Source organism: Syngnathus typhle, linkage group LG10 (assembly GCF_033458585.1).
Source record: "Syngnathus typhle isolate RoL2023-S1 ecotype Sweden linkage group LG10, RoL_Styp_1.0, whole genome shotgun sequence".
In the NCBI taxonomy this organism is placed as follows: Eukaryota; Metazoa; Chordata; class Actinopteri; order Syngnathiformes; family Syngnathidae; genus Syngnathus; species Syngnathus typhle.
Genome location: NC_083747.1, coordinates 1,307,815 through 1,333,382, shown reverse-complemented (window position 1 = coordinate 1,333,382; position 25,568 = coordinate 1,307,815). Strand labels below are relative to the sequence as shown.

The window sequence follows — 25,568 nt, the reverse complement described above, 5'->3', positions numbered from 1 at the left end:
TCTACTTGGAGTTCGCCGTATTTACATCTTTACAGGGCGGCTACGAGTGACGTTTCACTCTGACCCGGAAGCACAACAACAGCTGCACGAAGCCGTTTATTTGCTTTAAATTGCTAGTTTCCGCAGAGGATTCCCTTATTATCTTCTTTTCTCATTCCGACTGGCTTTATAAAAGAACTCCACTACATCAGCCTCGCTATCCGCAGGTAAAACGACTTTCTCCCACCACTTCCTGCCATTTTTACACGGATGCTTTAGCTGTTTGGTTAGCCGGCGAGCTAACGGGACGCTAACAAGATGTCATATGATGGCTCCTTAAAATGTAAACACTGTAACGTATGTGGAAATATCGCTTCTAATGACCTCAGTATATATACATAAAAAAAGCCTTAGAATAGGAAATGCAAGATTAACATAAGTCACATGACGACGACGACAGATGGTAAACAGTAAAAGAGTTACACCGGTAAATTGCATGTACTATTGCGCTAAGGACTGAAACCTTTGATGAAAGGTTCCCAAAGTGGTTTCCATTCGATAAGTGTTTTGTTACGACCCTCAGTTTACTTCTACTCCCGGCAGAGGCGATGGGCAACCAGCTGGCGGGTATCGCCCCATCCCAGATCTTGTCAGTGGACAGCTACTTCTCAGACATCCATGATCATGAGTACGACAAGAGCCTGGGCAGCACGCGCTTCTTCAAGGTGGCGCGCGCCAAGCACCGCGAGGGCATGCTGGTGGTCAAGGTGTTTGCAATCCAAGACCCCTCACTGCCGCTCACCAGCTACAAACAGGAGCTGGAGGAGCTGAAGATCCGCCTGCACTCGTGCCACAACTGCTTGCCCTTCCAGAAGACCTCGCTGACGGAGAAGGCCGCTATCCTCTTTCGCCAGTACGTGCGCGACAACCTGTACGACCGCATCAGCACGCGGCCGTTCCTCAACAACGTGGAGAAGCGCTGGCTGGCCTTCCAAATCCTCACCGCCGTGGACCAGGCGCACAAGGCCGGCGTGCGCCACGGCGACATCAAGACGGAGAACGTGATGGTGACCAGCTGGAACTGGGTGCTGCTCAGCGATTTCGCCAGCTTCAAGCCAACCTACCTTCCCGAAGACAACCCTGCCGACTTCAACTACTTCTTTGACACGTCCCGCCGTCGCACCTGCTACATTGCGCCCGAGCGCTTTGTGGACGGCACCATGTTTGCCGCCGAGAGCGACCAGAACACGCCGCTGGTGGACCTGAGCAGCAGCAACCAGAGGAGCAGAGGCGAGCTCAAGCAGGCCATGGACATTTTCTCTGCAGGTGGGCCTGAAAGGTTTGCTAAGGTTCTCAAACAGGTCAAAAAAGAACACGTGACACAACGGAAAGGGATTTGTGGCAGCCATGGCCGTGAAATGTTATTTGAAGGCAGCATTTTTCCTCAGGTTGCGTGATCGCTGAGCTGTTCACCGAAGGCGTCCCGCTCTTCGATTTGTCCCAGCTGCTCGCGTACCGCAAAGGACACTTCCAGACGGAGCATGTTCTGGAGAAGATCGAGGACCGCAGCATCCGAGAGCTGGTGAGGCCCGCGTTTGACGCGGAAACCCGGATCTCAGTCGTGCCCTTCTCTGATGTCCCTCAGGTGGCGCAGATGGTCCAGCGAGAACCCGAGCGGCGCTCGTCGGCCGAGGACTACTTGAAGCAGCAGCGAGGGAAAGCCTTCCCGGACATCTTCTACACCTTCCTGCTGCCTTACATGGCGCAATTCGCCAAAGACACTTTCCAGTCGGCCGACGAGAGAGTCCTCGTAATACGCAAAGACTTGGACAACATCTTGCACAACCTCCGAGGTGACCGCATCGTGAAAAACGCAGCTTCCTTCCATTAGACCAAATGTTCTTGAAGACACTCTGGCAAATCCTTGACGCAGGCTCTCCGAGTTCCTCCCAGGACGCTGGCGACGGCACGGTGAGCGCCAAGGAGCAGCAAGGCCTGATGGTGCTGGCGTCGGTCATCACTTCCTGCCTGCAGACGCTGCATTCGTGCGACTCCAAGCTGGCGGCGCTGGAGCTGATCCTCCACCTGGCGCCGCCGCGTCTGGGCGTGGACATCCTGCTGGACCGCATCACCCCCTACCTGCTGCACTTCTGCAACGACCCGGTGCCGCGCGTGCGGGCCCAGGCCGTGCGCACCCTCACCAAGGTGCTGGCGCTGGTCAAGGAGGTGCCACGCAACGACGTGAATATCTACCCCGAGTACATCCTGCCGGGCATCGCCCACCTGGCGCAGGATAACGCCACCATCGTCAGATTGGCGTACGCCGGTGAGGCGGCCGCCGCGTTTGCATTGTGTCCATCCGGTTGGCGAAGAATCTTTTTTTGGTCCTTGTCAGAGAATGTGGCGCACCTGGCAGAGAGCGCCCTCCGCTTCCTGGAGTTGGTGCAGGAGAACAACTTAAGCACGGAGCACGACGCCAACGGCGAGGAGGCGGAGGAAGCGCTTCACCCCAACGATAATTACGACTCAGGTCGGTGGAGAAAAGCGGTCGGGCGCTCTGAGGTTTGGAATTGATCGAATTGAAGCCCCGAATGCGCAGAGCTGCAGGCGCTCCACGAGATGGTGCAGCAGAAGGTGGTGACGCTGCTGAGCGACTCTGAGAACGTGGTGAAGCAGTCGCTGATGGAGAACGGCATCACGCGACTCTGCGTCTTCTTCGGGCGGCAGAAGGCCAACGACGTGCTGCTCTCGCACATGATCACCTTCCTCAACGACAAGAACGACTGGCACCTGCGCGGCGCCTTCTTCGACAGCATCGTCGGTGAGAAGCGCTCAGCGTTTGAGGTCGCCGACTCGACTCCCAGAGGTCAACCGTGGCTGTGTTTGCGCGCGGAGGAGGAGTGGCAGCGTACGTCGGCTGGCAGAGCTCGGCCATCTTGAAGCCGCTCCTCCAGCAGGGCCTGAGCGACACGGAGGAGTTCGTCATCTACAAAGCGCTCAACGCGCTGACGTGCATGTGCCAGCTGGGCCTGCTGCAGAAGCCTCACATCTACGAGTTTGTCGCCGACATCGGTAAGTTCACATCAAGCGTTTCGTCCTGGCTCGTTTAGTTGATTTCTTTTTTTTGCTTCCTGGCCGCAGCTCCGTTCCTGTGCCACCCCAACTTATGGATCCGCTACGGCGCGGTGGGCTTCATCACGGTGGTCGCTCAGCACCTCAACTTAGCCGACGTCTACTGCAAGCTGATGCCGCACCTCAATCCCTTCGTCACGCAGCCCATCATTCAGGTGAGCGCCGGCGCCGCCGCCGCCGCCGCCTTGTCACGGCCATCCCGGCCGGCCGTCTCACACCCGCCGACCGCGTCCTCAGATCGACAAGGAGCTGGTCCTGCTGAGCGTCCTGAAGGAGCCGTTGAGCCGCTCCATCTTTGACTACGCGCTGCGCTCCAAAGACATCGCTAGCCTCTTCCGCCACCTGCTGCTGCGGCAGAAGAAGCGCGCCGGGTCCATCCCGGAGTGCCCGCCTCCCGAGGACCCCGCCATCGCTCAGCTACTTAAGAAGCTACTCTCGCAGGTGAACACGGCAAATGAACCACAATGCCGACTGCGACCTCAAATAAAACGGAACAACTTGGAGTTTGAACGTTTCTGTTGCCGGGCCGGGCCGGGCCGCCTGCAGGGAATGACAGAGGCGGAGGAAGACAAGCTGCTGGCGCTCCGAGACTTCATGCTCAAGTCCAACAAGGCCAAAGCCAACATGGGCGAGCAGATACATCTGGGGGAGGCCACCCAGACCGGCGTGGTCGACCTGGCCGTGCTGGGCATCGCCGGACGCCAGGTGGACTTGGCCAAGCCCAAAGGCGAGGTGGAGGACAAGCGAGGTGAGCCTCACGCTTTTTTTCTTTTTTCGTCCCTCATATTTGTAATGGATAAAACACCTGTTTTGGATTTCGGCAAAGACTTTTGTTTGTTTGTTGGAGTGAACGTCATTTTTTAAAAGGTTTTTGCTTTCATTTTCTGCAGATGTTTCTTTGCTTTTGTACTTATTTTTTCCTTTTAATTGTGTATGCTGTTTTATGTTACGACCTTGAGTGAAGGTGAAAGATGCCTGATAAATCAAATGTATTACTATTATTATTATTATTTAAAAAGTCCCCAAACTACACAATTGGACATTCAAACGTTTAGAAGTGAAGTCCACCATAGCTAAATGTTTGTCTCTCGCAGCGAGGAAGCACACCAAGCAGGACTCCATCATGAACGAGGAGTGGAAGAGCATGTTTGGATCTCAGGAGCCTGCTTCCACCGCTGCCACCATGCAGCCAAACACGGTACTGCTGCATGCTTTCATTTTCTGTTTTGAACAGCGTTGTAAAACGAGCGACGACGAAAAGAGCCGCTATTTAACCGATCGATGGCTTCGTGCGCCCTGGAGGTGCCCGACGGTCCGGCGAGTCAATCCCGAAAGAACGCGACGGCGGTGGCCGTGCAGGAGTCGGTGACAGGGGGCCTGGCCTACCAGCGCCGCGTCAACACCTGCAAGGTGGAGCTGCAGCAGCTGGTGCAGCAAAAGCGCGACCAGTGCAGCGCCGAGCGCATGGCCAAGCAGATGATGGAGAGCGCCGAGTGGGAGAGTCGCCCGCCGCCGCCCGGTAAACGCCGGCGCTTCTGCCCACGGCATCTGAGCTATGGTAAATCAAAACAAATGTTCAGGGTGGCACCCGAAAGGATTGCTGGTGGCCCACCTCCACGAGCACAAAGCGTCCGTCAACCGCATCAGAGTGTCGGACGAGCACGCCATCTTCGCCACGGCGTCCAACGACGGCACGGTCAAAGTGTGGGACAGTCAGAAGATGGAGGGCAAGACCACCACCACCAGGTCGGTGCTGACGTACTCGCGCATCGGCGGCCACGCCAAGACGCTGACCTTCTGCCAGGGCTCGCATTACTTGGCCGTGGCGTCCGACAACGGCGCCGTCCAGCTGCTGGCGGTCGAAGCCAGCAAACCGCCAAAATCGCCCAAAGTGCAACCCTTCCAGACCCGGTTAGATTTCAATTATTTCATATTAATTGGATTATATTAATATATATATCGTATAATATTTGATTAGAATATTTATATTGGTGATTATGTTTTGTAAAATGCTTTCAAATATTAATTACATTATATTAATATATATATTGTATAATATTTGATTAGAATATTTATATTGGTGATTATGTTTTGCAAAATGCTTTCAAATATATTTACAGTTGCATCACTTTATTTCAAAGAAAGTTCAAATGGCTCATGCTGTAGCTCCAAAAAGTCCAAACACAAATTCCCCCGCAGGTCTCTGGATCTGAAGGAGGACGGCTGCGCGGTGGACATCCACCATTTTAACTCTGGCGCTCAGTCCGTGCTGGCGTACGCCACGGTCAACGGCTCGCTGGTGGGCTGGGACCTTCGCTCCAACTCCAACGCCTGGACGCTTCGCCACGACCTCCGCTTGGGACTCATCACTTCCTTCAGCGTGGACATGCACCAATGCTGGCTCTGCCTCGGTAAGCGCGCCGAGCGCCATCTTCTCCATGCGACCTGAGCGAGCGTCCCCTACCTCCCTCCCTCCCTCCGCAGGTACGAGCAGCGGCACCATGGCCTGCTGGGATATGCGCTTCCAGCTGCCCATCTCCAACCACACGCATCCGGCACGCGCCCGCATCCGCCGCCTGCTCATGCACCCGCTCTACCAGTCGTCGGTCATCGCCGGTAAGCCGACCCTCTCGTTTCCTTGTTGACTTCGTGGTCATGTGACTCGCCCCCGCCCGCGTGTAGCCGTGCAGGGCAACAACGAGGTGTCCATGTGGGACATGGAGACGGGGGATCGGAAGTTCACCTTGTGGGCCAGCTCGGCCCCGCCCCTGTCAGAGTCGCAGGTAAGAAGCACAAAAATGTCCATCCATCCATCCATCCATCTTCTGGTTCTTCTCATGCTCGCAGCCGTCGCCTCACAGCGTGCACGGGATCTACTGCAGTCCGGCCGACGGCAATCCTCTGCTGCTCACCGCCGGTTCCGACATGAGGATCAGGTGTGACGAACGAATCCTCCAATACCAAATCGTCTTACGGCCCAAACGTTGTCGTCAGAAATTCTTCAAGGTCTTAAGATTCAAAATCAGACGCTGTGACATTTGCGCTCGCCAGGTTCTGGGATCTGGCGTACCCGGAGAGATCGTACATCGTGGCGGGCGGCGCCAACGATTCGCTGCACTGCCCCTCCGTCATGTACAGCAGGAAGATCATCGAAGGCACAGAGGTGGTGCAGGTAAGCCGAGCGGCGCGTGCCGTGATGTTTCTCAGAGCACACCGGTGAAATGCAGTCCAGGAAGCGCACACACACAATTGTTCATCCATCCGTCCACATGGCAGGAGATCCACAGCAAGCAGAAGAGCGGCGCCGCTGAGGACTCGCCGCGACGGGGACCCGAGTCGCTGCCCGCGGGGCACCACGACATCATCACCGATATCGCCACCTTCCAGACCACGCAAGGGTTCATCGTTACCTCGTCCAGGGATGGGATCATCAAAGTGTGGAAGTGATGCACGCACACACACACACACACACACACTCTAATAGGCGCACTCACATCAATGTTAGCTGGTTTCTATGGAAACACGCAAAGACTTCCTGTAATGAATGACCTGTCGTGCTGAGCTCATATCGGCTCATGACGATGAAATGAGGAAAAACCTTGATGTCACTGTGATGTCATCTTGTACAGATTGAGTTTTATAGTTTGATCATGTAAGTCATGTGACCTACGCGCGTTCAATAAATCCTGACGTCATAGTTTGTTGTTCAGTTTGTTAGCGTGCTCCATTCAATTTATAAGGTAGCTAAATGATTGATTCACTGTAATCCTCGTTGATACTTACAATTCGATTAATTGTATCTTATTCTCTCTTTGTGTCGGAAAATTTCTGGAATGTTTTGAAATCCAAAGTTAGCATACTTCAAAAAAAAAAATGAGCGGATGTTGAGATTGTGACACGAGTTCCTAAACAATAACAATCAAGTTGAGAAGTTGAAAAGAGTTCCATAGGTCCGCGGCGCCCCTTCAGGCCACGCAGGCGTCCCGGCAGGCCTCCAGGGTGCTAAAGCGGTTCTCGTTTCCGCCGCATCCGCCGTACCAGAAGCGGTCACACTTGCGCTCCTCGCTGTCGTAGAACCACATCATGCCGTAACGCTGGCAGTCCCCAGCATCCATGGGCAGCAGGCAGGCGTCTGTCGAGAAGCAAGGGGGGGGACGTCACGCGTCGGCTTCTTCGTGCGAGCGTTTGCAACTTTTACCTGCGGCGCTGGCGTCGGTGGATTGCGGCATCGGCGCGTCGTCGTCGTCTGTTACGGTTAACGTGAGCGACAAACGCAGCCGTAAGTCAAAGTAGCGAGCGACAGATAAGGCGCCTTCATTTTTCTATGAAGATAGAGCACGTGTTTTTGAGATGATTCCTCACCTTCTGGGCTCAGCATGTGGACGACGTCAATCTGTTCTTGCAACTGCTCGGCTGGCTCTTCCTGCGGCTGGTCAGCAAACTCCTCCACGTATCCTTGACTGGACGCCATAGCGGTCACATGACCAACACGATGACGACTATACTGATGATTGAAAACGCCTTACCCATCAGTGAGGATCTGGCCACCATCTTGACCCGTCCGTTGGCAGATCTGCTTCAAAGATGGCGGCGGGTGTGTGATGAAGCCCTCTGTGACACACACACAGTTGCTTAGAAAGACAAACAGAGACAATACAAAGAACTTCTGACACGTATTAGTCTCACTGTCTAGCGCGGCCATGAAGACCCTGAAGAACCTCCGGGCGTAGTCCCGTTCTTCCTGGTGGAGCTGTCCCAAGTGCAGCAGATGCTGCTGCAAGGGCTCGCTGGCGACGGTCTCCACCTGCTCGCGGTCGTAGCGCTCGCCCACCGTCACCACGAATAGCGCCACCCCCTGGCACTTGGCCTTCATGGCGGCGGCACGCAACACTTTGCTATCCTCGGACGCCGACCTGGTGCCCACCACCACCAGCATCACCTTCCTCCTGCGGGCCTGGCCGGCTGTCGTGGTTTCCTTCAGGCCGAGGTTCAGGGCGTGCCCCAAGGACGAGGATCCGCCCTCTTGGCGCATGTTACTCAGCAGGTGTGACCTCATAAGCCGCCCATCCTGGTGAGCCTGCAGGCCAAACTCCAACTTGGTGCCGCGGGCGCCGCTCTGCTGCACCACGGCCACGCGGGCCCGAGTGTCGGCCTGGCCCGGCCGGGGGCTGACGGCCAGTTGCTCCACCACGGAGGCCAAAAGCTCCTGAGCGCCGGCGTACTCGTCGGTCTGCATCTCGCGCGAGCCATCCACAACCATCACCACGTCCGCCTCCACTTCTTGCGGCGCCGGCGTCTCCTGAATGAACGTGCACTCCTGTCCGTGTCGGCACGGGTCTGCGCCAATGGAAAAATGCTTCAGCTGACATCTTAGGCGAATGTCCAAACATCTGCTTACCGTAACAAATGGCGCAGTTCTTCACTTTCCTCAGGTCGGCTGCGGCGTCCCTCCCCAGCACGGTGAAGATGGACTTTCCGGTATCGTCCAGCTGGAAGAAAATGTAAGTAACGGATGAGAGGTCCACAGCAACAGTGAATAACTGATGACTCCAAACTTGCCTCCATGGCCCGGCTGAGGGCGGGGGCGTTCCTCAAGGAGATGACGGCAGGCACCACGTTGAGGGCGCTGTACTCCATGACGGCCGTCACCACGTCGTTGACGTCCTGCGGCGGCCCGCTTGAGAAAAACACGGCCACCTTCCTGATCATGGCGCCCGAGCGGACGCGCTTCAGCACGTTGCGGGCCACGAAGCGCATGGCGGCGCCCAGTTGCCGCTTGTTGGACGTGCGCTCCAGTGCCACGTTCCTCACGGCGTCCATCAGCTGCGCCTTGCGTCGGTAGTCGTGGAAGCGGACCAGGTACTTGGTGTGGGCGCTGTACGCCACCACGGCCACGCGGGCTCCCGTGGGGCAGTTGCTCTCGGACACCGTAATATCCTCCAGGAGGGACAACAAGGCCGAGCGCTGGCGCTCGAACGCCGCGGGCGTCACGTCGTCGGACATGTCCAACGCCACCACCAGTTCCGTGGGGAGAGCGGGACAAGAGCCCAAGTCTGAACGGCGGCCAGCAACGACGAGAGCACAAGGTAAAAAACGGATACCAAAACGCTAAACGTCTTTCATTTGCTCATTCCACACTGTGTCGTTTATAATTGTCTTCACTATTTCATTCGTTCACCTATTCTCATTTGTTCATCAACACCGTCATTCGTTCGTTTAAGCATGCAGTCATTGAAACGAATTTGTTTATTCAATCAAATGGGCCGATTCATTGATTTGAACATTATTAATTGATTCACTCATTCACTCACTCACTCACTCACTCACTCGCTGTTTCATTGATCGGCCCATCCAATCGTTCATTGTTCCCAATTGAAAAAAACAAATGGGCCGATTCATTGATTTGAACATTATTAATTGATTCACTCACTCACTCACTCACTCACTCACTCACTCACTCACTCACTCACTCACTCACTCACTCACTCACTCACTCACTCACTCACTCGCTGTTTCAATGATCGGCCCATCCAATCGTTCATTGTTCCCAATAGAAAAAAAACAAAATGGCCACCACAGGCAGGAAGTGACACGTACGTACCTTTGGAGCAAGCTGAAAAAGAGCACAAAGACAAACTTAAAGCCGATCGGATTGACAACAGGACAGCGGGTGCGGCCTCGGCTAGCCGATAGCGGACTCACCGCAGTTGTCTCGGATGAATGTGATCAGTTCGCACTCCTTCAGAACGATACAAGGCACGTCAATCAAACCAAAAACCAATAAACAATGAAACAATAAACGTGACCCTTACCGTCTTCCCTCGGCTTCCAGCGGGACCTCGGGGGCCCTGTGTGTTCCAAAGAAAGGCAACGTCATTCATCGATTGATTGATTGATTTCTCTCATTTTGTTTCTTGTTGTTGTGTCAAAGGAAGAGTCACCCTCACCTTGTGTCCCTCATAACCCGCCTCTCCCTTTCGACCCGATTCCCCTGTGCGACCCGAGTTACCCTGCAAAGTAAAACAGAAAAGTCAACAATGATCAGTAAGTTTGTTTATTGTCATTTGATCAATTAATGTCATTTTGTCACATGGCTCTGAACATTGCAAAAGCCTTGGAAACCTTTGACCTGAGCGATGCGCATCCGAGCTGCAAATGTACGGCCAAGCTTATGTGTTGACTCACCCCGCGACCTTGGTTGCCTTTGCGCCCCGGTAGACCTTGAGTACCCCCCAGGCCGTTCTCACCCTAAGAGCAAAAAAATGGGTGTGGCCACTCAGCATTTCCTCAGGTTCACCTTAAAAGACTTCCTGTCAGTGAAGTTGAACGCACTCACCACTAAACCGGGGTAACCGGGGAAGCCTGGATCTCCCTACACACACATCATGAGATACACAAAAGACACACACAACTTGAGCTCGCGAGTGTGTGTGTAATCTTGCGGCAATGTCGTCTGCTCACCTTGATCCCATTAGGTCCAGCTGGTCCATATCCGTCCCTGCCGTCCTGACCCTGTTGGCGGTATCAACTGTTTACATGACCAGTACACAAAGAACAGCTGTACTCTGACACATGACGCATGACATACGTAAACACCGATGTTAATTGGTTTCTCGGTAAAGGGGGGGGCACACCCTGGACTGTTTATGTCATCCGATGGCATTTATTGAAAGTAGATGCTAAGGAGGTTAGCACGTGTAGAACACTTCTCAATGCGGATACATACCGGCGGACCCCGTGGTCCTGGCGTGCCCTGCACCCCTCGCACGCCTGGATCTCCAGGTTGTCCCTTTAATGACAAACGTTGTCATTACCATGGTGATGTCACATGACGTCAACCCGAAGCTGTCACTCGCCTTCTGACCATTACCACCGCGTCTTCCCGTGGAACCTGCTAATCCTGGTGAGCCCGGCCCCCCCTGCAGGAAAACCACAAGAATGGTTCAGTGCACAGCACACCTTGATGGCGTGGCACTGTCGCCATGGATCAGATGCATTGCTTACCTGTGGCCCAGGAAGTCCAGGGATCCCTCTTGGTCCAGGCTGACCTCTGACCCCTCTGGGGCCCTAAACGTGCAACAAGAATCAGTCAAAAATATTAGCCTTTTTAGCGCTGATAGCACTTCCTGTCTATTACTCACCTGAGGACCTGAAGCACCAGGACTTCCTGACAGGCCAGGATCTCCGGAAGCTCCGGCAGCACCCTGGAGGAGCGCAAACGTATGCGTACACACAATTGTCAGTGCGTGTTGAGTGACATAAAGCAGATAATGGGTTCCTGATATTCTGGGTGATCTCCCACCTTTTCCCCGAGGGGTCCTCGTCTTCCGTCGGGACCCTGACACACAACACGTACACACATTCAGCGTAAGAGGAAAGTAAGATGGTGACAGTCAGAACAACAGCAACAAAAATCTCACAGGATTCCCCTGGATGCCACTTTCTCCGGCCCTCCCGTCTTGTCCTGGTTCTCCCTGGACACAAGAAGGGAAGGAAAGCAGGTGGCGGGCATAAGGGAGGATGCTGGGAACTTAGGAAGCAAGAAAGAAGTCATTGCTAACCGGCAAACCAGGATTTCCCACATCTCCCTTGGGTCCCGGCGCAGTGTTTTCCCGTCCAGGTTCTCCCTGACACGACACAAGAAGGCATGTCACGTGACCAGCAGGCTGAGTGGTCTTTGCGAGGAGAGGCTCAACTCACCGGATCTCCTCTCAGGCCTCGCTGTCCCTTGAGTCCCGCCTCCCCTCGGATACCGGGAATACCCTGACAAACGTCAGGAGTTCAGAGGTCAACACGACTGTGGGTCAATCCCACAGGCAGCAAAACTACACTGACGCCCTCTGACTCATGTCCATGTATACTTTACCGGATTTCCGAGATGTCCTCGCTCTCCTCGACTACCACCTTTTCCTGACACGCCCTGCACGCACAAAGAACCTTCATCGCGTTGATGAAGATGATGATGATGAAGTTGACGAGGACACCCGAGCGCTAACCTGATCTCCGTTGACGCCGTCCAGTCCGACTTCTCCATCCTCGCCCTGCCAAAACAATCACGTGAACTTCCTGCTGAAGGAAGGACGACGTCGTGCCGTGAATGTCACTCACCCGATTACCTCGCAGGCCTCGGTAGCCCTGAGCACGAAACAAACGGAAGACGTCGGCATGTAAGCATCATGTGACGTGACAGACGCATCCACGAGCAGTTAAGTACCTTAGATCCTCGGAGTCCGGGGCAGCCCTGAACACCCTGAGGTCCACTGGGTCCAGGACTACCGCGGTCACCCTGAAACAAATCGACACCACGGCTGAACCCTCAGCGGCACAAGTAAGGATACAAGAAAGGAGGGAGGCAAGGTAGGACAAAGGAAAGAAGGGAGAAACTAAGATATGTGAGTGTACTTACAGGTAGGCCCTCTTCTCCAGGGAATCCAGGGAAACCTCTTTGTCCCGACACGCCCTAAACGATAAAACACATCACATGAAGATGACGATCACGACGACGAAGACAGCGGTCACGACGACGCTGTAACCTTTGACCCCAGGGAACCCCGAGACCCGCGGATGCCTTCGTGTCCTGAACATTTGCACGTGACGTTGCAGCACTCGCGATTGGACACAGTGTCCTGTCGCAAGACATGGTGACAGAGTAGCGTTAGCGAGCCATGGCATTTAGCTCCGCCCCCTTCCCCTCAACTCACGATCTGCTTGAGTACGGTGCTGCCCACGTTCTGCATGCCGACGCTGAGCGGGGCTTTGTAGCCGAACCCTCGGCCGAACTCCAACATTTGCAGCTGCGCCAGGTCCGGCGCCCCCTCCAGGCCAACCATCAGTAGCGCGTTCACACCTGCAGAAACACCACTGTATTACCTCGGTGTACCACACGACAAAAACACATCTTCTTTTTCCTTACCAGACTTTCGCAGCAGCTCGGACTCATACTCCAGTGTCATCACGTCTTCATCTAGTCCGTCTGAGAAGATGACTAGAACCTGAAGGCGGGCAGTATCAGACCATCAGCGACTTTAGTTTGTCTCAAGTCACGTCATGTGACTAGAGTTCCCCCATCTCCGGTTTAAGTACATGAAACCTCCGCAAAACTAAAACATGTGACTTACCTTCACACCGCCCTTGGAGTCGTCCTTAAACTTCTGCCCGAAGGACTTGAACATGGCCCTGTTGAGGCGCGTGGGAACGTTCAAATTCCAACTCATGACCTTGCTCACAACGTCATCGTTGGGGTCGTAAGGTTTGAACTTGAAGTCGTAGAGGGTTCCTCCGTCCTGTTTCACCACCCTGTATCCGATTTTGGTCTCGATGGGGTCTGTGCCGGTGCAGCACAAGCCTTGGATGGAGGAGGCGTAATGGACGATCTCGGGCAAGAAAGTCCTGAGCTTGTTATGTCCGCTGACCAACATCTCACCCGGCCGTCCGCTTCTTTGAGAAATGTCAAAGCCCATGGCAATGTCGATACTGCAGCCTGAAGCGAGAGCGAGATTTAAAAAATACAAATGAGTCAGAATCGTGAATGGGCCTGAAGACAATAAAAGGGAAAAAGAAAGAACAATGGAAGGAGAAGAAAAGCCAAAACAAGGAACGTACTTTCCCGGTCTCTGTCATCTTTGGATTTACAGATGGTTTTCACCACCTTTTGTCTGATCCCCTCCAAACTGTCAAAGTTTTCCACAGTGAAGAGTCTGTCGTGGGTGCCTGTGATCTGGAGGAGCTGCAGGTCGTGCACGTCACCCACGCCGATGGCAAACACCTCCACCCCGAGAGCCTTGAGGCGCTCCGCGGCCTCCTCCACCTCATCCTGAGACTCGCCGTCCGTGATCAGCACCAAGTTCTGGGAGATACCGGCCAACTTCCGAGAGCCGTTGGCTTCTTCAAAGTGAGCCCTGATGGCATCCAGGGCGCTTCCGATCAGGGTTCCTCCGCCACGCTGCTTCATGCCCATGATGTGCTTGGCCACCGACTCATAAGTGAAGAACTGGTTCAGGTAGAACTCGTGCTGGAAATTGTCGCTGAATTGCGCCAGTCCGACCCGGACTAAATCCTGGCTGACTTTGAAGCTGGCTACCAGCTGTGTGGTGAAGGTCTTCATGACGGTGTAGTCCTGATAACTGATGCTGCCCGACTGATCGAGCAGGAAGATTAGATCGGCTTTCTGCTTCTCGCAGGCTGCAAAAGCAAAGAGCAGACTGGTGAAGAAATTGGTTTTGTCACCAACTGGTGAGGAAAAGGTCTCCTACCTGGTTTTGTGGAGTTGCAGAAAACATACGAGATGTTCTTATGCAAAGTTTCCAGCGCGTCAAAATTGTCCACGTAGAAGACTCGGTTTGAGTCGGGACCCGCCATGATCTCCAGCTGTTCCCTGATGGCGCCCTCCACTCCGATACTGAAGACTTTGATCCCTTTGTCTCGGAGCGCGACGGACGGTTGACGGAGATTGTGCCGATCCGTGGCGTCGCCGTCTGTGATCACCATCAGAATCTGAGGCACTTTGGACGCTGCCCGACCGCCGTACTCGGCATTGAAGAACGGCAAGGTGTATTTCAAGGCTTTTCCCGTGTAGGTGTCTCCATAGGGGGACTCGAGCGCCGCTATTGCTTTAAGAACATCTTGCTTGGACTTGTATTGGTTGAGGGTAAAATTTGATGTGGCGTTTGTGGAAAACAAAATGACTCCAAAGCGAGTGAGGTCACTACCGACCGTAGTTTGGTTGACCATGGACGACATGAACTTTAGCATGCTTTCGAACTTTTTCCTGGTGATGCTCGTGGAGCCGTCCACCAAGAAGATGATGTCTGCTTTCTCAGTCTTCTTGCACTCTGGTGGAGGAGAAAAGAATGACCATTACTTCCTGCAAGAACCAGCAAACTGGACTAGAATAGTGCGAGTGTTAATGACCTCTGTCTGGATCGCAGATCTCCAAAGCCACCTGGCTCTCCAAGTCCTTCAAAGCATCAAAGTCCGTCCCGGAATAGACTCGCTCTGGTGATCCGCTGATTTCCAGAAGCTGGGTAGTGTTGGCGTCCACCACGCCGATGGCGTAGACCGCCACGCCCTTTTGCCTGAGGGCGGCGGCAGGACGTTTGACATCATCTTGAGCTTCTCCGTCAGTTACTACCACCATCCTTTGCCTCACGCCAGGGCGCCCGCCTTGGGAAGCGTCAAAGTACGGCGATAAAGCCGCGATGGCCTCTCCCGTGTCCGTACCTCCTCCGATCTGTTGCATGCCATCGATGGCTCGCAACATTTGGTCTTTAGTGAAATAGCGGTTGAGGGGGAACACCAGCTGCTGGATACTGCTGAACTGCATGACGCCCACGTGGACGTCGTCCTGCCCGATATTGGACTTGCCGACCACAGATTTCATGAAGTCCTTCATTTTTTCATAGTCCTGCGGGTAAATGCTTCCAGAGCTGTCGACCAAGAACAAGAGGTCTCCGGGTACATCTTTACAAGCTGTAGAAAAACAACACGGAAAGTTAGTTCTTCTTTTGCCCAGTTGCGCCCACAAAACACATGTTCGGAAGTGTACGATGGAGAGAGAAAATTAATCCGTGTTATTCGGAAGGAAAACAAAATCTTACCATCAGTGGTGCAGATGTCGGTGATGATGTCATCCTTGATGGGGTTGAGAGCGTCGAAGTTATTGACATAGAAGGTCTTCTTAGGGTCACCGGATATCTCCCGAAGTTCCGCCATGTCGGCATTCTTCACTCCGATGGTATAGATGGTGACACCTTGCGCTCGTAGCTTCTCCGCGGGCGCCTTGACCTCATCTGTGGATTTCCCGTCGGTGATGACCACCAGGTATTCGGGCACCTTCTGACCTCGCGTGACCACGGCTCGATCAAACTGTGGACCCATGAACTCCAGCGCCCTTCCCGTTTCCGTCCCGCCCCCCACTTGCACGATGGCCTCCACCGCCTTCTCCAGGCTTTTTGCGTCCGCATAGGCTGTCAGATCAAATTCCAAGTTTGGTGCATCCGCGTACTTGGCGACGCCTATACGGACGTGTTGGGGTCCGATGCGGAAGGTGCTGATGAACTCGATGATAAACTTCTTCATGTCGTAAAAGTCAGTTGGGTAGATGCTTCCGGAGTGGTCGATCAGGAAGAAGATGTCCGCTTCATCAGTTTGCAAGCAGCCTAGAACACAATCGAACAGATTCCATTTGGATTGAACTCTTCTGACTGATTTGATTAGTGGTTATGGAGTGATTTCAAAACAGCCCCTTTGTTTTATTGGTCAAGTGCAACGATACTAACCTTCCTTGATGTTACTTTTTCTCACGTTAACGCTGACCGCTTCCCGCAGGATGTTGTGGCAAACAATGTTCTGGAGCTTCTGCTCCAGCGCCCTCAGTTTGGAGAAACTGTCCACGGTGAAAATGTGGTTGCTGGGCGGGTGGGACGCCATCTCGACCAGCTGGGCACGGTTGGCGTTTTTGACGCCGACCGTGTAGATTTTGACGCCTTCCCGACGGAGGGCCACCGCAGCGTCGCTCACGTCGTCTTGGGATTTCCCGTCGGTGATTACCACCGCCACCTGCTGGATGCCTTTGTCTTTCCTGCTGCCTCTTTCTTTGGTGAACACGTGCTCCCGCGTGAAATTGAGGGCCACGCCTGTTCTAGTGCCGCCGCCGTGGTATGGCATTATTTTGATGAAACTAAGCAATTCGTTCTTGTCATCGAAGGTGTTGAGGTAGACCTGTGCTTTGGGGTTGCTACTGTACATGACGATTCCCACTCGCACCCTGGAAGGAGCCACGTCCAGGCCACTGACAACCGAGTGCAGGAACGTGCGTACCAGTTGGAAATTTGGTGTTCCTATGCTTCCGGACTCATCGATGATGAAGACGACGTCTGCGAGTTTGGCTCCTTTGCACTCTATGGAAGAAGCAACAACAACAACAAAATGATCCTCCGTAAGGTTGCCCGTTTAATGATTGCTTTTACCTCCAGTAGGATTGGCCGGCAGATCCTGGTCTTCAAAGGTAGTCTTCAGAGAGGGAAGGGCATTGCCGGAGGACTGATAGACGACGGAAGGACCGAAGGCGACGTCTTTCAAATGTGGTAATGACGCACCGACACTCACAGCCACCACCTTGATGCCCTGGGCCTTGAGTAAGCGAGACTGCTTGTAGACCTGATCGTCGGACTCTTTCCCACTCAGAACAACCAGGAACTGTCGGAAGCCTTGTTCCGTCCGGCTTCCCGCCTGGCTGGTGAAGAAATTTGAGCCGGCGTACTCCAAGGCTGCACCCAGGTTTCGCGGCTCGTTGGGCTGGAGTTTACGTAGGCGGAAGCGGCGGACAGCGGCGTTGAGGTCTTCCTTGGTCTGGTGGGTTATCAAGCGGAACTCCACTTTGGTGTCTTGGCCGTACTGAGCCAGGCCAAGGCGGTGCGCTGAGATTCCGAAGTTCAGTTGGTTGGTCAGTCGGAGCAGGAAGGTTCGCACCTGCTGGAACTCGGCTTGATTCAAGCCGCTGTCCACCAGGATGAAGATATCTGAAAACTTTTCGGACAAAGCTGGAAAAAAGATTTTGCCGTGATTATGCATGACAGCGCGGAAGACAAATCACAATGTCTGGGCTCACGCAAGCTGTGTCGTGTCCAGAAGCTGAAAGCAATAATCCATTATTTCCAAAAGCAGAAATCACATTCGCAGCTTACAGACTTTTATTACCGACCTGGGAATTAATTTCTGTGGAAACTTCCCACAGCAAACATGTATAACAGTAAATTCTACTCTTCAACTGAATGGCGCTTCTTGTGTGTTTTGGCTGGCGTCACACATTCTTGCTAGCCTTCATTTTTGTGGAATGGAACGAAACAAAATGTTGCATAACCGCCGTACAACATCCATTGTTCTTTGAGCTCTACATCGGGTCTTCATCAGCAATTCAAATTCCACGAGGTCCGCGGGTTATAATTAGCTCTGTTAAATTCTTGTAGCCCGTAAAAAAAACAAATGGGAAAAAAACGAGCGCTAACTTCTCACGCTGGAGCTTTCCATAGGTTTTGCCCAACCCGGGTACCTCGATCCCGATGCCCCTGCAGGTGCTTCTGGTACTCACCTTGCCTCTGGTTGTCCATGGAAGTGCACACGGTTTGCAGCAGACCGACACTCAGCCTCTGCAGAGCTTGGAAGCTGTCGATGTAGAATCGGAAGTTGTCGATGGGTCGGTTGGCGATGGCGTCCAGCTCCACCATGTTAGCTTGCCCCACTCCGATAGCAAAGACGATGACCCCGTGTTGTCTGAGGCGCCGAGCGGCCTCCGCCACGTCGTCGGCGGAGTCTCCGTCCGTGATGACCACTGCGATCTGAGGCACCCTCTGCTTGGCTCGGCTTCCGGCGCTTTCTGTGAAGAACTGCGTCCGAATAAAGTCCATGGCCTTCCCCGTCTCCGTGTCACCCGTCCGGTAGGGGAATCGTTCCAGTTCGGCCAGCAGAGAGTTCTTGTCCATGTGATCTTTCAACAGGAACTCTTGATAAGTTTCATCGGTGTATTGCGCCAAACCCACGCGGACTTTGTCAGGACCGATGTCGAAACCGGACACCACGGTTCGGAGAAACGTCCGCACCTCCTGGAAATTGGAAATGCCAATGCTGGAGGAGCCGTCCACCAGGAAGACCACGTCGGCCACCGTGGCTTTGGCACATTCTGAGGGAGAACAGAACAAAATTAGCATCCATCCATCCATTTTTTTTTTTTTAAGTGATGCACACAAGCGAGCCAACGTTGGAGTCAACGCCACGTCCATGTTCTCATTTCCACCGCGAGCTATGTGGCATGACCCAGGTTACCTTGAGACAACTGCAGAAGTTGTCGTTTGGCCTCCTCCACAGTGGTGCACAAGGTTTGGGCGATGCTCTGAGAAATCCCTTGAAGCGCGGCAAAGTCGGACACGCTGTAAACAAACTGACTGTGCGGTTGGCTGGCGATCTCCCTCAGCTGATCTTCGTCCGCGTCTTTAATCCCAATGGCGTACAAAAGGATTCCTTTCTTCTTCAGTTCCATTGCGTGAGACTCCACGTCATCTTGCGATTTGCCATCCGTGATGACCACGGCGATCTGGGGAACATTCTGCTTCATCCTGCTGCCGGCCTCTTCCACAAAATGCTGACTTAACATAAAGTCCAGGCCTCGACCCGTGTGTGTGCCGCCGCCCATGTAGGGTAGCGTGCTGACAGACTGCAGGATGTCCTTCTTGCTCTCAAAACTGTTGAGCAGGAACTCGGTTCTCGGCGCGTTGCTGTACTGGACCAGAGCCATGCGGACCCGGTCTGGGCCTATGTCAAAGCTGTTGATCAGGGTGGCCAAAAAGCGCCGGATCTTCTCAAAGTTCTCGGCGCCGATGCTCCATGACCCGTCCACCATGAAGACCAGGTCGGCCACGGCTTCTTGAGTGCATACTGACAACGGGTTCGGGTCACTACACGGCGATTTTGGACGGCGGTGCCAGTCAGAGAGAGCAAGTGCTTTTGCTAGCGTGGGGTGACGTGCTGTGTCAGCATTTATACTCCAGGTCCATCATTTAAGATGAATATCAAGGAAATAAGTGCTCAAAGAAAACAAATCCGCAGTGACCGGCAGTGCAAAAGCGTGAAGAACATCCAAGCTGCGTGGCCTTCAACTCCGGTGGAGTCTTATTTTCCATCTTCCGGCTGACGGAAATCCGTAAATGGCTCTTCTTGGTTGTTGAAGAGATTTGATCAAAAGGCTTCCTGTCAATCTGCCGTGGAATTGCCCTATTTACGTCTCCGGTGGGCGTGGCCCCTGGGATTGTCACGATCACCCAACAAGCCTTTTGGATTCAAAGTCTTCAACAACCGAGAAGATTCCAGTAACTGCACACAAGTTTGATTTTATTAGGAACTGGATGACTCCTGCCTGGGTAGTAGTGAGTAACTTGAGGAAAACAAAAAACACTTCCCCCGGGAGAGGCCAGAGCCAATCGTCATAGTCCGCTGAAAGGATCCAGACATGAGGAAAGGCACTCTTGTCAAAAGTGATATACAGAAGCAGAACTCCTTCTTGTAACTTCTTCCAAGTCAGCGCTTAGATAATTCAGAGGCTCCAAGATTGCCCGACACCATTTGCCTCAATCATTTTTTCTTTCTGGCATTTCAAAAATGTTTTCACGAGCTGAAAACTTTTATTCTTGTCACCTCTTATTCTCTTTGTGCCGTCTCCTCGCCACATGTGGCCTTTTGAATTTCTTTTTTCCCATGCTAATTTTCCTACACTCAATTTTTTGAGCAAAGATGATCATGGTGGGGGTGAAGCATGTGAGGCATTAGTGCATGAACAAGCACAACACACACACACACACACTCTGTGATGTTAGTCCATGTGATTTTCATTGTGAATATGAGAAGGCTGCCAGATGTGCGCTAGATAGTGTGTTGATGTGTCGGAGCCAGATAGAAAGGCCAAGTCATACATATGGCGGAATGAAGTGCGGTGAAGTCATACTCTATAAAAGCACCCACCTGTCCTCTGTGCAGCGTTACCGTGGAAACAGGCGACCGCCATGAGAGCCAGGAGAAGACTCCTCCCAGCTGCCATGACCATTTCTTTCTCCTGCAATGAGAAGGCGGTAAGCAGCCGTCATGTCATCGTCAATATGAAACAAGCGGCAAGGTCGGTGGTTGGTTTGTCCATATGTGTCTACTGCCGTCCACTCCATTGAAAAATAATAAGAATAAAAATATCAATAATAATAATGGCATCCACCCCATTGAATATTAATAATACCGTTTTTTTCCATGTATAATGCGCCCCCATGTATAATACGCACCCTAAAAATGGCATGTCGATGCTGGAAAAAAGCCTGCACCCATGTATAATACGCACCCAAATTTTGACTCCTACTTAAGTCCGTAAACGTAAAATTATTTCAGAAAAAAAATCATCTTTGGGAACAACCGGATGTTATTCTGCCGGTCAGTATCACTGCGCATGCGCTAGCAAACTCAATAGCGAAGAAATGTTTCGGATTTGTGTAGGGTACATTGTGACAGCAAACGAGCAGGTGATTGATTTTTTTATTTTTATTTTTGGTACCCATGTATAATGCGCCCCCCAGATTTTAGGACAATAAATTTGTTAAATTTTGCGCATTATACATGGGAAAAAACGGTAATAACAATAATATTCATATGCTGTCTGTCTGACCACGTTGTGTTTCTTTTGGTACATTCGTAGAGAGGTGCATTTAGAAACGGTGTCGTTGCGCCGTTGGGGGTGTGAACACAGACGATTTGATTCCCGGCCAATCAAAGTCTTTTATTGGCTATACCTCACAATATCAGTACCTGCGCGTCTTCTCATTACATTTACGAGTTGTTATCGTGTTTCCCGAGAAGCCTAAAGGGACGCGCTGTTGTAATTGAGAATGAGCAGCTGTCTGCTATCACCAAAAGAAAGAGGAAGAATTGGCTCATCTGTTTGCGTTTTAAAGTGGCGGCTGCGTTTCCTGCAGACTCCAGTCGCCGACCACATCAAGCATCAGATGCTGGAAGGCCTTCTTTGGAATGTCATGTGGATGACAGTTGTGAGAAGAAAGCCAAGAGGGGGAAAAAGGAGCTCCAGATCAGTGTCACTTGATTGAGTTATTGAAAAAAGTTCACTGGTGGTCAATCTCACGTTGACTCGCGACCAGTCCAACTTCTCCATCTAACCCTACCCTTGAGGACTTTTTTTTTTCTTACCACCTGGACTTGGAAAGAATTCCAATAAACATTGCTGATGAGCTGTATTAACGATTGTTCTATTCACGGACGGCTGGATGTTGTTAGCATGCTAACGAAAAAGTGGCGAGCGAACCTTTGAAAGTTTAATGGTGCTTGTTCTATTTATTATACGTAGTTGAGAGCTTACAGATGGGACTGAGACGGTCTATAAATCACATTCACAGTGCTGGAATGTGTGCGTGTGTGTTTGTGTGATTGCGTTGTGTACAGTAAGGTGTGTATATAGGTTTGAAAGAAAGCCTGCGTCCAATCAACTCCCCCACGAAATGGGGCCTCCTTGCTAACGTGAAGCATGTGAAGGTAATCACAGCGAGACATTTTCACCGACATTGTTTACATCGTGAGCGCAAGGACGCGCGAGAACACTGTGAAGCTGAAGGGGAGGGGGGGGGTCGAGGCCCCCGATCCGATATCAGTGACATCATCTGAAAATAATGAAAGGCAGTCAAAGGACACGGCAATGAAAGGGCAGAAAGTCTTCTCGTTCTTGTTCCTGTTGTTTGCCAACCTGTCCTTCTTTATCATATTCTTGGTCCTGTTCCTGTTTATTTTTTTGGTCATTGTTCCTGTTCTAGATCTACTTGTTGCCATTCTTAGTTTTTTTTTTTTTTTTTTGATGTGGCTTACTATCTAGTTCTTTCACTTCTGCCTGTTCCTATTCTGGTTATGTTCTTGTTATTTCTCTTGCTTTTGTTCCTGTTGCCGTTTTTCGTCTTGATTCTGTTCATTTTTTTTTGTTCTTGTTTCTGTGTCTTTTCCTGCTCTGGCATTTGTTCCTGGACTTGCCATTGGTCTCGTTCCAACTCTTGTTCTCTGTTTTTCTATACTTGTTCTTTAGTTTGTCTTCCTGATTTTTGATAATCTTCATATGCTTGCCCTTGTTTTGGTGTATTATCGTTGGTTCTTAGAAAGCTAGTAGAAGAGCAAACATAGTCATTCAAGTGGAGTCCATTTGGAGTTTAACAAGCGGCAGAACAGAGCCAGCTGGGACTTGGGCCACCATCGCTAACTACAATCCAGAAATCTGCAAAATGTCTGATTGTGGGGATTTTTTTTGTTTTTCTTTTACACAGAAATCTCACAGCTGCGTTTGCCTGATTTAACCCTCCGGGAGACACAGACGCAGAACCGAGCTCGGACCGAGCCCACGCCGGATCCCCATCTGGACAACAGATGCGGTCTTGGCCACTTCCTCCATTTCTGATTTGACACATTTTCATCCAGTTACTGACAATAAGGTAAAATGATTTATTGACACACACCAAAGTCATGCTGCGCTTTTGGCCCGCTTCTGATACTTCTGGACTTAAAATGGCTTATGAAGTCAACCCAACTTCACACACATTACAGTCCAGACCAGCCACAAATTCTGCCATAAATCTTCTTGGGCCACAAAGCCCACTCCATCACAATAACTCCATTATTATTATTAATACATCATTGCTATGACGACATGATTATTATTAATACAGTCCAATAAAGTCCATGTAAAGCAAAAACAAATGTCTTGTCAATTCGAAACACCACAAAGCCAAATTTCAATGACTAACGGAATGGTCGAGTCCATCAACTAAGTCTGCAAAATCTCGAAAAAGAAAGAAAATGTAAATCATTCCGGACGTGACTAATTGCTGCCGACGGTCGGCCGGGACGCGTCCGTACACGTTTGTTCCTTCTCAGCCCGCTTTTCCTTATTTGGTTAACTCGACGCCAACAAAGGGCAAATTCCTACTCGAGGGCCTTCTGGACCTTCTCGATAGAACATCCACAGGAAATTCTTCTTCTTGGGTTTCGAGACGCCAGACGGAATGTAGAGCTCAGACCGGGATTTCGCCTAAACACCACGTCCGACCTGGCAAGCATTTCGACTTTTGGGGAGGATAATATTTATGTAAGGCTATCGTTCTGTTTTGAGAACCTACAGTGTCAACGACATGCGAGCCAAGAGCAGGCTAACAAACTCGTTTTTTGTCACGGACCATGCCGAAGTTCTGCTTTCCCGTAAAATATAAAATAATTGGACACACAATTGAGTTTTTTTTTTTTCCCCCATCCAGTTTGGGTTATTTACTCTATCACAAAAATAAGCTTTATACACTCACTGCCAAGGAGGGGCGTGCCTACTTTTGTCGGACATTCTTAGGGGCGGGGCCCGTTTCCGGTGCTGATTTTAATTTGAGCTTTTGATTGGTCATGTTGGAAACGTCTTTGACTTTCTTCATGGTGTCGCATGACCTCTGAACGCCACGACCCACCGCAAATGACCACACCCTCATAAATACACGGGACGTACACATCATCGTGTATTATAAGCATATGATGTACTAATTATGGGCTTAGTTGAGCTTTTTTTTTTTTTTTTTTAGAAAATGCAAACTCTGCCTTCTGGAGAGGAAATACAGCTCCAAAAATCTGATTTGAATGATTTTCAATGTTTTGTCATAATGCGTCATGGCCTCCAGTGTGGAGGGTTAGCAGAAAAACATCTCATTATTTTCAGAATAACTCGCACATAGCACATAAATCACTCCTGCTACCACAAAAAAAAAAACTTGTATCCGTCACATCATAGTTATTTTGTGCTTTTTTGTAAAATGTCTAATTTATCACTTTTTTGCCTTTAACATCGGTAGCTGGTATCGGCTCCACTAGTATCGGTAGCTTCAAATAAAGTGACCCAATACGATACCTGCTATCGATACGTGCCCGTCACTAATTAGAATTTTTAAGCGCGTAAAGCGGAGACGTAATAATCTTAAACCTGTAAGTGTCCAACAGTCCGGATTAACGTGGCCCCAAGGTCGTACACCCTGACGTAGTGTATGTGAGATTTAAACGTGTTCTAGTGAAAACATATGCGCTGCACCGGCAGGAATTTACTAGAAACTATGGAAGCTCACATGCCAAAAAAAAAGTTTTATTGTATGTTTCAGAATTTATTCTTCTGTTTGGAAGAGTTTTCTTTTAAAAGTCTTGTTTAATTCAGATTAAAATGACATCACGCCTTCTACATGATAAAAACAAAGATGAATAGATTCAATAAATTCAGTTGAGCGAGCATCAATGAAGAAGACGTTTTAAATCTTTACGTATATATTCGAACTACATTGATGGCAGAGATGGCGATCCAAACAAAAGTCCAACTCACAAACATCGACCGGCGTGTGGGGGTCTGAGAGGCGGGGGCGCCATGCCAGAACCCCCCGCACACCCTTCTGGTTCTACTTAATCTCCTTTTACCATCAAAGAGAAACTTTCACAAATACATAAACCAGAACATTTCAAAAGTTATGATGAAAGAATGTTTTTGCTCCTATTTCTTTTGAAATGTGTTTCATTATAGTCAGGAAACAATTAACGCGTACATATCGACATCTGAAGCACCTGATGGGATGTTCTCATTTTATTTCGAGGACCTTCATCCTTATCATCATCATCATTATAATCATCATTATTATCAGCACATGCACAAACACACACACATTTAAGTCATGCATAAAAAAAGAAAAATAATGAGACACTTACAAGTCACAGCTCGGTCGTCCACTGCGTGCCAAATGTTGTGTTACCACGGCCTTGTAGGGAGGTTCTGTCTGGGTTCTATTGGCCACGCCCCTTAAAGACCACCCCCTTCCTTTACACACGTGAATGTGTTCATAAACCTAACACACACAGAAAAGGGTGAA

General features: G+C 51.2%; 2 protein-coding genes across 2 annotated transcripts; one reads left to right on the top strand and one right to left on the bottom strand.

Annotated features, from left to right (window-relative positions):
* Nucleotides 1-52: 52 nt before the first annotated feature.
* On the top strand, nucleotides 53-6,808 carry pik3r4 (phosphoinositide-3-kinase, regulatory subunit 4). The gene is made up of 20 exons (XM_061288110.1): nucleotides 53-206; nucleotides 583-1,305; nucleotides 1,428-1,561; nucleotides 1,625-1,832; nucleotides 1,913-2,305; nucleotides 2,375-2,509; nucleotides 2,579-2,800; nucleotides 2,878-3,051; nucleotides 3,121-3,266; nucleotides 3,349-3,552; nucleotides 3,658-3,859; nucleotides 4,206-4,309; nucleotides 4,414-4,630; nucleotides 4,692-5,022; nucleotides 5,311-5,522; nucleotides 5,596-5,727; nucleotides 5,794-5,894; nucleotides 5,959-6,047; nucleotides 6,163-6,283; nucleotides 6,388-6,808. The coding sequence occupies exons 2-20, from the start codon at nucleotides 588-590 to the stop codon at nucleotides 6,556-6,558; spliced, it is 4,014 nt and encodes a 1,337-aa protein (XP_061144094.1). The 5' UTR covers nucleotides 53-206; nucleotides 583-587; the 3' UTR covers nucleotides 6,559-6,808.
* On the bottom strand, nucleotides 6,728-25,542 carry col6a4a (collagen, type VI, alpha 4a). Its single transcript, XM_061288156.1, has 41 exons — nucleotides 25,408-25,542; nucleotides 20,620-20,710; nucleotides 18,931-19,539; nucleotides 18,200-18,787; nucleotides 17,079-17,651; nucleotides 16,389-17,009; nucleotides 15,708-16,268; nucleotides 15,022-15,579; nucleotides 14,364-14,942; nucleotides 13,714-14,292; nucleotides 13,230-13,591; nucleotides 13,025-13,103; nucleotides 12,813-12,958; nucleotides 12,645-12,737; nucleotides 12,518-12,571; nucleotides 12,326-12,397; nucleotides 12,220-12,246; nucleotides 12,108-12,152; nucleotides 11,978-12,031; nucleotides 11,812-11,874; nucleotides 11,673-11,738; nucleotides 11,532-11,585; nucleotides 11,414-11,449; nucleotides 11,253-11,315; nucleotides 11,116-11,178; nucleotides 10,968-11,030; nucleotides 10,838-10,900; nucleotides 10,573-10,623; nucleotides 10,448-10,483; nucleotides 10,297-10,359; nucleotides 10,059-10,121; nucleotides 9,924-9,959; nucleotides 9,814-9,850; nucleotides 9,713-9,724; nucleotides 8,671-9,164; nucleotides 8,510-8,600; nucleotides 7,798-8,448; nucleotides 7,638-7,722; nucleotides 7,474-7,571; nucleotides 7,310-7,357; nucleotides 6,728-7,243 (listed from the first exon to the last, which is right to left on the bottom strand). The coding sequence occupies exons 2-41, from the start codon at nucleotides 20,699-20,701 to the stop codon at nucleotides 7,077-7,079; spliced, it is 8,085 nt and encodes a 2,694-aa protein (XP_061144140.1). The 5' UTR covers nucleotides 20,702-20,710; nucleotides 25,408-25,542; the 3' UTR covers nucleotides 6,728-7,076.
* Between the last annotated feature and the right edge of the window lie 26 nt (nucleotides 25,543-25,568).